Source organism: Eurypyga helias, unplaced genomic scaffold, assembly GCF_000690775.1.
Source record: "Eurypyga helias isolate BGI_N326 unplaced genomic scaffold, ASM69077v1 scaffold2810, whole genome shotgun sequence".
Classification (NCBI taxonomy): domain Eukaryota; kingdom Metazoa; phylum Chordata; class Aves; order Eurypygiformes; family Eurypygidae; genus Eurypyga; species Eurypyga helias.
In genome coordinates this window covers 79619-89668 of record NW_010224906.1, presented here as the reverse complement: position 1 = coordinate 89668, position 10050 = coordinate 79619, and the positions used below count along the sequence as shown (strand labels likewise).

Sequence of the window (10050 nt, the reverse complement as noted above, 5' to 3'; positions counted from 1 at the left end):
CCTCCTCCCCAGTAATAAGCACAGCATGAACAGGACTTGGCCTATTTGCCACTATTTTAGAGTTCAGCCTTCATTTCACCTCTTCCTCTTGCAAAGAATTGGGGTCTGAATGAAATACCATAATTTGTGTTCATTCATTAAATCTTCTTATATGATTTATCCTTATTCATTATTTATTCCATATTCAGGGTTGGAATGAATTTTCTTTGTTATGATGAGCTCTTAAAATATGTACTTTTGCCTAATAAAACATTTGAAAGAAACCAAGAAAGAAAATGCTATTTTGTCCACTTTGCATTCTAAAAGTATAGCATATAGCCAGACCTGTTGGAGCAGTTGGTTTAACTAAAACTATGGCATGCTCAAGGGAAAAACAGCATACTGAATTCTATTTTGTCATGGAATTTGCAGAAAGAGTTACTAGAACAGCTTTCACAGTTTGTAAGGGTCCTGGTCTCTAAAGTGTTACTGCAGTACAAACAACTCTCACTAATTCAGTTACTAATATGAGAGATAAAATGCATTCTAATGTCCTTGCAATAGCTTATCCATTGGCAGAGTCAGAATGTTTCTCCATCCTATAAAAGTTTATTTTCTCTTAGCATGCTGGTACAAACCCTGATGTTTTTAAATTTCTAAATTAGAAGCAGGAGAAAGAATATCTGAACATATTATCCAGTGACTGGGACACTTGTTTAATGTATATTCAGCTGATACCCATACTTCTGCCTACTTTGACGCTGGAGAATGGATTTGTATATTTATTTTTTGTAATGCAGCACAGTGTCTTACTACTGGTTTAGTAGTAGTTTTGGGATTCCAGCTTTCTTCTGCTACTGCTGGCCCACTTTGTGTATAGCAATGAAATATTTATTGGGCTGTAAGGAGAATTATTTTAGTGTCAGCCAACTATGACCTTGATCTGAGAAATGCGATAATAAAGTTTAAATTCCTGTTCTTCAGCATATCTGATTTTGCTGTTAAAAAATAGTGAAAGGAATTTCTTTTTATTAAATAAAATACACATATGTATATACATGCCCTCAGAACTGGAAAAATGCATTTGGTCAGCTCATAGCTTATTGGGTATTCTTGGATGAGTCTGGTATTCTCATTTTGGGCAGAAATTCTGTCTTTCTATATATATGTGTATATATATGATTCTTCTTAAATCATGGGTTTGACAGATTATCATTCCCCAATGAAAAACATTTGGTTGAAAAATTCTTTACTACTTGCTGTAATATGTTTTATGCCTATTTTGGATCAGCAAGTTTCAGGTTATGGTATTTCTTGAACTATTAGCTATTTGATTGGGTAATGAAATTTGTGGAATGTAAAAATAGTAAGCAGCGAATGATGTGATTTAAGGACATGTTATCAGACCAGTACTAATCTGGTTGGGAAAAAAAAAAAGTGTCAGAATATGAGAGGGACAGAAACAGAAAGAAGCTGGTAAGAAAAGATCTGAAAAGAATTTGTTTTCCTCTGCTTTTGTATCTGTAACTTAAAGCTCTCAAGCTGAAACTTTTCAGAGTTTTTTAGTATTGCAAAGCTTCTGAAATATTATGACTTACTGTTGATTGTAGTGAATTTGAAAGATGTAATACATTATTTATTTTAAATACCTTGTTATAGTGACCCCACATAAACTATTTTTAAATGTCATTTTAAAATAGTTTAAAATGTTGAAAGGGTTTGGAGAGGCTTTTCACTTCCTTTCCCCTCCATGCATATTCTTCATCTTCAAGGGTTAGGTTGCTGACTCAGTGACAAAGTACTGAAAAGCAGTACATATGCATACCAGTCTCTTAAATTGTAGCCATCTACTGAAGTCCTAAGTATTGCAATAACATTCTAAATTATTCAATACTGTGAAAAGATGGAAATCTGTAAAATAAAGCTGTTAGTTTCCCTTGCACTTTTTTTCCTATCTAATAGAAAAAACAGCACAGGTCCTCTGTGAAAATGACATTTTGATTCAATTCTTCATATATGACTGTTTCTGTAATACAGCATAAAAGGTAACTATAAGTTTTGAGCCAAATGTAAAGTTTCTGCATATGGATGGTACTTTTCAGTATTTGTGTACATGTGAGTGTTTCAATACTAAGCTGTAGGCAAAAGAACAAAAGTGACTTTTGAGCAGAAAATATATTGTGTTTGGTAGTAATTGATAGCACCTACTTTAAATAGTAATTGAGTACCTACCTTAAAAAACGTGTGTTGAGAGAAAATATTTTTGTAAGTATTCAGGTTTTGTTTCATAATTTCATATTTTTTAGTCCACAGAAATTAGACTCTGCACATGACAAGTGGCGAAATATAGAAGCAGCAACACCTTCATTCCCTGTTTTTTATGGAGAGTTACCAAGCTGTAAGTATATGGAGGAGTGGCAGTATTAGCTTTTAAGGGTTAGGTTTTTTGCATGTTTTTTGTTGCTGAAATAGACGATTTCACTTCAATAATGAAAAAAAAAACAAACAACAAAACAACCAACCCAAACCCAACCTCAAAACTATATTCTTTAGCTTCGAGCAGGTCCAGTTTGCAAATACAAAACTAGATTATTCTGTTTTCTTCTGTGAATATCACAAAACCATGCTAAACAAAATATTGAGTATTAAGGAATACTGGAATCAAGGATGGTAAAGCATTCAGCTGAATTTCTAAAGACATTTCCTAGCAGTCTGAAAAACAGAAATGCAATAAGACAAACACCATTGTCTCCCCCCTCCCCCTTCTCCCTCATCACTATTACGTGGCCGCCCAATAATATATACAGCCCTTCAAGCAAACTGTTGCCTTAGTAATACAGGAGTCATCTTGACTGTTCAATAAAGCCCTTAGACTTTTGGCTTATTGTGGGATATAGTGATCTCTTCACGTTAATGTCCCACAGGCAGTTGTTCGCCAACCTTGGCTTTTAAGATTATTTTTACCATAAGCAACTAACCAAAGAATTTTTAAATAAAAACCTAAACACAGTATGGATATTTAAATATGCATTAATTAATAAATACAGTGTTTCTGTTGTAGACTGATTACAGGATGAATAGTCCTGTCTGGATTGGTAACACAAATTCTTTCAAGTCAGATCTTGACCCTCTGCTATGTAAATAAACCTTAACATCCCCATGTGCAATCAGGTTTTAGCGTGCCTTTTCTTTTCCAACTCTTGTATGGATTATAACTGTCAGGAATGGCTGTTGGAAGGAAGAGAAGGAACATAAAATCAAATGACAACAAAAAATAAGTAGATGAAACGGGTGGAAATGATGAAGAGGTGGTTAAGGTGTTGTGCACACAAAATAGTTTTATTAAGTGACCTGAAACCTCTAAGGTAATATAACTCCTACCCCATATCTTGCAGTTCACACAATTGTTTGGATCGACAAATTAAAATCTTACCTGAGATCTCACAGACAATTTAGGAATGACACACTGGACAGCAGAACAGGCAATGTTAAATCTTGATTCAGCTGGTTTCTGGACTTCCTGTATATATTTACATGTTTGCAAAGAGATAGGAACAAAATCAAATTAAGACAGGAGTCCTTAATGTTTTTTTGCATATGTGGACATGAAACTTAACCACTGCAGCAGAGAGCAAGGCTGGATGATATGTACCGTATTGGCTGTACTATTCTTGATCGATGGGGACACTTGCTTTGTGTTCAGAGCAGAGTAGCCTCAGGTTAGCTCTTGAATCAGTAGGAATGATAAAAGCCATTAATTCAAATCACTGTTGCATAAGTGTCTCTTCACATCCAAGATTTTGCAAAGCTGGTTCTGTCCTACAGGATTTCCACACGGGGGAACTCAACTGCAAACTCAGTAGGCTCCTTCTAAAGGAATCCGTTTCGAGTGGGGAGGGAGGGGTGTGTGTGTGTGTGTGCTGTCTTTGCAACGTGACTCTTTGCTGCAGGAATCCAACATTTAGGCAAATGACTGTGCATTGTGTGACCAGGATACTTGTGAACTTTGGTGTTACTGAAACACAGTTACTTACTTACAATTTGGTTTCCTCTGCTCATGCCATTATATGGTACTGGCAATCAGACTCTTTTGTGGATTTGACGTATTCTACAATCAATTTACCCAAGTTACATGTCTGGCAACAAACTTTGTAGTAAGGTAGTCAGATGTCACATCTGTCGAAGTCCAAATGAAGAAAAAGTGGACTAAACCAGCACAGCTGCCAGTTCAGGCTCTGCTTTGCTTTGAAAAATCAGGATGGGCAGTAATAAAACTTACCTGCGCATCCATAAATATAACACCTCTCTTAGCTGCGACCGTAACAGGTGAGCCACTGGCTATGTGACATCTTGACCGCACACACCAGTATTGTTGCCCTATAGCAGAAAAGTAAATCAGGCAGAACTGTAGCTATGCAAAATGCTATTGAATGTACACTGTTTTAAATGTAAAGGAACACATGTTCAAATAGGTTTAGGATTTGCTTAGTGAATCCCTTGTGAAGTAGTTGTGCTGGGTTCAGTCACCATAGCAGTAATCCAAATCAGAAAGTATTCTCAATATCTTTGGAAACTCACAATGAAAACATACTCTGTGGTATACCAGAACTCTGTTAACAAAGTGAATTAAACATATTTCTATTTGTGTATGTCTATGTCTATTGTCAGTTCACAATTTATGTATATGTTTTTCAGGTAAAAGTAGATATCATTCCCTGGACTTCGGGAGTGTTTCATTGCTGAAACTCATTTGTTGTTGGAGAGACCAATCTATAAAGGTAGAAAATACTCCATGTCTGGTTTTGCAATGTAATCCTTAAGTAATGTTGGCTATAATTTGGTGTTTGGAATCTGTAATTTAGCATAATACTTATGGTTTTATGGTGAAATTGTTACATAATTTATGCCATTCGGGTCTATGGAAAGCAGATTGTTATTTCAGCATGAAGTATTCTACTCATGAAACTATTTTGCATTAAATACATGTTTAGATATGGGACAGTAACTGCCCTACTAGTCTTTTATCTAGGTGATCTTGTTCATAGGATGGGCTTAAAAACTGGTACCTGTTCTCTAACGACCAGATGTAACTTGCATAACAAATACCATTTTATGCTGAAGAAAAATAAAGGTCAAAATAAGGACAGTGTCATATACCAGTGTATTATTGTAGAAGAAACAGAAAATGCTTTCTTGAACGGATAAATAATTAATCCCAAATCCTTACTTGTTAGAACACTCTGCAAGAATGGCTTGGTAAACTAAGATGTAGGTTCCCAGGTCAGATGAAGCTCATGCCTATTGTTAGTGAAGAATCTTATATCTTAAGAGATAAATTACCGTTTCTTGAGAGTTGACAGGTAACTGTGACATAGTCTGAATGGTGCAATCCAGAGACCATTTTTCATTTTGGAAATATGCATTTAAATAAAGTTGTGTGGTTGCTTGAGAGAGTTAATATTCAGTAGTATGAAACTCAACACAGTATAGTATGACCACAAGGGATTTTACTCCAGAAAAGGTAAATAGCTGGTAGAAGTTTATTCTGTGGCGTTACTTTTTAAATTGAATGCAACTCTGTGCTGCTTTTCAAAGGCAAAGAGTATTTTCCAGAGCTGCAGTGTGCAGGGATACTTCAGTGATGGTGTCTTATTCTATTAGACAGAGAATAATACGTTCTACAAATATTCACATTCTATTGAATTCAGCATTTTGTCTTGCGCTTATCAATTGTGTGTTACATCACCACGGTCTGCACATCTTCCATGTTATTTCAACATTCTTCTCTCGCAAGCTGTCCCTCTTTCTCTTAGAATAAGATTTTTCCTTGTTTGAATCCTTTTAATGCAAAAATTGAATACAGGACCTCAGTTTCAATAGATACAATTGTCATTTGAAATCTATATAATATCTTACTGACCTGTTTGGCCACTGAAACTTTCTGGAGTAGAGTTGCATATCCACGAGATGTGTATTTGTGGTATAGCTGACTGAGATCTATGTATTTATATTTTCCAATTAATTTAGGGTCTGATCAGTTTGTACAATGATAATGGTCTACCACAGGAGGTTAGTGTGCAGGAAGATAAGGTGTGGAATAAGCTGCTTCATGCTTTTTTCCTATGAACAGACTTTAAGACACTGAAATTGTCAAGTACTGCAAAAAAACATGCTATCAATCCTTCTCAAATGTAAACATTTTCTAGACACAGCTTTGTAGTTGCAATCAGCTTTGTTAACCTGCTTTTTTGTGCAGGTTTTGGGTTGTTTACAACCAAACTGCTGTGACCATTTTAGCATTCCAAATAAATTGTGATGTTGACAATAGGTATGGGTATTCAGCAACCAATGATTTATAAAAAAATTACAGTTTTTGTTCATAGGTTGGATTTGTTAAACGTTTATTTTACAAACACAGATGCATGGCCAATTTAGTAATACTGAGCAGCCTGATAAAGGACTCCTGTACGTTTATCCAAAACATCACTAGTTACCCTGCTTTTAAAAACTTTTGTTATCTTCAGTGGAGGAGACTGACTCTCAGACATGACCCAAAGGACTTGCCATTCATTGATTCTTCATCTCCTTACAGTACTGAAACAGATTCTGTGCAAACAAGGAAACTGAAAAAACTTGCTGCAAATGATTGATCAGGGCTCTACTCTCTTGTTGAAGGGCTGACAGAGGTCTATTACTGTCTTAAATTTTAAAAATGCTTATCTTTTTAAAATATTTTTCTAGTATTTTTTCCACCAGATGATTTTAAAGGAAAGGTCATTGTCATGCATTTTGCTGTTCTTTCAGATAAAATATAACTTGTTGCCACATTCCCATCCTGCCCAGAAACTACTTAAGCATGCTTGTGTTTTCAGGTAGATAGTATTAAAAAGCTTGACCTGAAATATTTAGTGAGGGGAAACAGTGGGTTCATTTGTACCCTTAATTGTCCTTACTCTATATTTAAAATAGCCTGTTCAGCCTCAGTTATATCTGTAGTAGGTATCTCATTATAATTTTTTAAATACTACTATATTATTGCAGCTTTATGGAACCTTTGGAGCTGAAAGGGAGAATAAAACAAACAAACAAAAAAAGTTATCAGAATAGTCAAATTGTGGTTCAGTCAAAACTTTGCAGTCGTTAGCAGATATAAGGATATTTTTTCCATCAGGATTTCTTTCATAATTATTTCCTTGCTCTTCTTAGCTCCTTAGTCTTAAATTGATAAATGTTGAAATGTCTTTTTCCTATACCCCTTCTCTCACTATACCTTTGTTCAGGCATTTCAAGAGGAAGAGTAGGAAATAATGTGCTTCCTTTTTTCTCCTGCTCCAAGATCTTTTTAAATCTCATTGAGCAAAGAAGTTCTTTTCATGTTGACTTTCCTGAATACTGAAGTCCTTTATCTGCTCAAAAAATTATTATAGACCAAGTAAGCTTCCTTCTACAATGTGTCTTACTCCCTGAGCTGGACAACCATTTGTAAAACTGAGTAAACAATCTCAACTCCCTCCCTGCCATTCTCAGTGTACTCTCATTAAAGAAATTCAGTACCAAACATGGCAGTGAACTTTTGCATGGAACTTTAAAAGGTGAGTAGTTCCACTGATAAAACATTAAGTGTACAGTCTTCACATCGGTGGTCAAGGAAGTGAGTTGCAAGACAACATGCAGGCAGTCTGCCACCCGTGCAGGGTGCCCATGAGTCTACGGGGCCGCAGTGCTTTGCCTTTGTACAGCAGTGGTGTGACCGCACAGAAATATCTGAGCTGTACCAAATTTGTTACCAATGCCTTTGCGACCAGTGGCAGTCAGACTTCTGTTCTTCCTAGTCCTGAGCTACCTGGACATGAGTCAGCGCTATCCTTGAAACGCTTCTGATGTATAGTCCCAAGAAATAAGACCTAGTTACAACTTGGATGTATTAATTGAGGAGCGTCATCAGAAATACAGTTTATACCATGTACAATATTTAGGTCTGGATTTGGAAGTCCTCTACGGTCATTCTGATGTTGCAGTATTCCTTTTCTGTACAAGAAAACTTGCATCCTCCATTATTGGCAGGATATTTAGCACAGCCTCCCGTTAGGAAAAGTGCTGATGCCATATGTAGATCTCTGACATAATTATCTGTATGAGAAATGTTGTTACCTTAGCCCCCCTCTTTCATCAGTGGGGAAAAAAGAGACAAAAGTGGAAAAAGATAGTGAGATTTTAGGAGGAATAAATAATCACAGGATGTTCTCAGCTCTTTATGTTGATTCCTACGCCACACCCGTTTGTTTGGTGGTGGTTTGTGGTTTTTTTTCACTTCAGTTACTTAATATCTAAAATAAAGTGGGATGAATTTGAGCTGTATTACAGAGGAATTTACTTTCAAAACACAGACCACTTCATCTTAAGAGCATTGCAGAGAATATTACTGATAGGCTAGCACCTCTTTTACTCGTGCCCAAGATTCCAATAATTCCTCTAGCAAGCCCTGAACGCACTTGTTTTTACGATGTTGGCCTCTACCTGAATCCAACTGACTTCAGTATAAGGGGCTAGACAACTCTCCTGATAGTTGCTATCCAGAATTAGAGGAAAGCAGACTGGATAATACAAGGCTGATGTTTTGATCTGTGTTTTTTTGCTCCCTGATGTGACAGTGTTCGGGAGGCACCTGGGAGGCAGTTTCTGCAAGGCCCAGCCCTGTAGAGGTTATGGCCCAAGCAGTAACCAGGAGTGATGTCTATTGACTTCTCTCCTTAGACCACTTGTTACCATGAGAATAGTAATCCTTGGAAGTAATTGACAAAGTGTAAAAAGGAAAGCCAGTATAACTTAGTATGGACGTAACACTACAGATTGTCTCAACTTATGTTCACGTGCCTTCTTGAGTTTTCTCTGGTATTGCTGCTGCAGAGCCAAACAATTACCTTTCACTCCTTAATATTCGTATTTAAAGTTGGACACAGGCTATTTATGTTTTCTCAGGCATAGAAGAAGCCTAACTTCTGTCATATTTCATGATCCAAACTGAAAAGTAGATGGTATTTACAATAGTGTTTACAATTATGGGGGGAAAAAAAATGAACACACATATGACTGGGCAACAGGATAGTCGATGTGTATGTAATTCAGAAGGATGCTAAAGATACAGTGGAATCTATCAGAGAAAATGAAAGGTGTTTGTGTAGATATGTTTTTCTGTTAGAAACAGACAAATCTGGAGATTTTTAAACTTGGTGATAATGATAGATGGGGCATACGAATTCTTGGGTAAGACAGTGAGAGGACAAAATTAAACATGTAAAACCACACAGCACTGTGGAAATGCAGATTCAACTAGCTGATAGGCAAGTAACATGCAGGGACGTACAGGTGCCCCTACAATATCATGTTGTGCCATCTGCTACATGTTTGTTTTTTTGGTTTAAGGTGTTAAGAGGAAATTACATGTTACAAATGCTGCCTGGCTGGCATGCACAGCAATGGTACAGGGAATGGATATCTGATCCAGACTAGTGACAAGTTCTCAGTAGATCAGAACACCATGAGAAAAACGTAACGTGCAATTCTTTTGTGTACCTTACAAGGTTTCTTTTTTGTCAAAAAATTTTCCCAGGACAGTGACATGTCTGTGTTTTTTCCCTCTCTTTCTTAATTATTGTAGATATATTGTTAGTCAGGATCTGTAATCCCCAAAGCTCAGGGTTGTATGGATGTGAGGAATTGCAAACTGCCTTTGGTTTCTCCTGTAAAATAAAGTGCTATTATAACAAGATGAAGGTTCCTGCTATGTCAAAACACATAGGGCTGGGTTCACTTGCTGTGAACTCTCACGCTGTGGACCTGACTATGGTATACTTGTCTACAATAAAGGATTTTGTCACAAAGGACACCTACAGCCTTTGTTCTACTTAATGATTTGAATTTACAAGGGCAGCTAGAAATGTGATTGAGGACAGCACTTGAATTCACTGTACTCGATTAGAGAGATGAAACTCACTCTCTTCCAGGCAGTTGGAGGGAGCCTGCTTATCAACTTAAATTCATATAATATATATAGCTTAAATAATTTTAAGA

The 10050-nt window shown here is 36.5% G+C and overlaps 1 protein-coding gene across 1 annotated transcript in view; it reads left to right on the top strand.

Annotated features, from left to right (window-relative positions):
* WDR72 (WD repeat domain 72) overlaps positions 1-10050 on the top strand; it is a 105334-nt gene that overhangs the window by 51827 nt on the left and 43457 nt on the right. Inside the window, exons 15-16 of the mRNA XM_010147086.1 lie at positions 2286-2377; positions 4675-4757. Of these exons, the coding sequence (XP_010145388.1) occupies positions 2286-2377; positions 4675-4757 (175 nt within the window). The remainder of the gene's footprint in view (positions 1-2285; positions 2378-4674; positions 4758-10050) is intronic.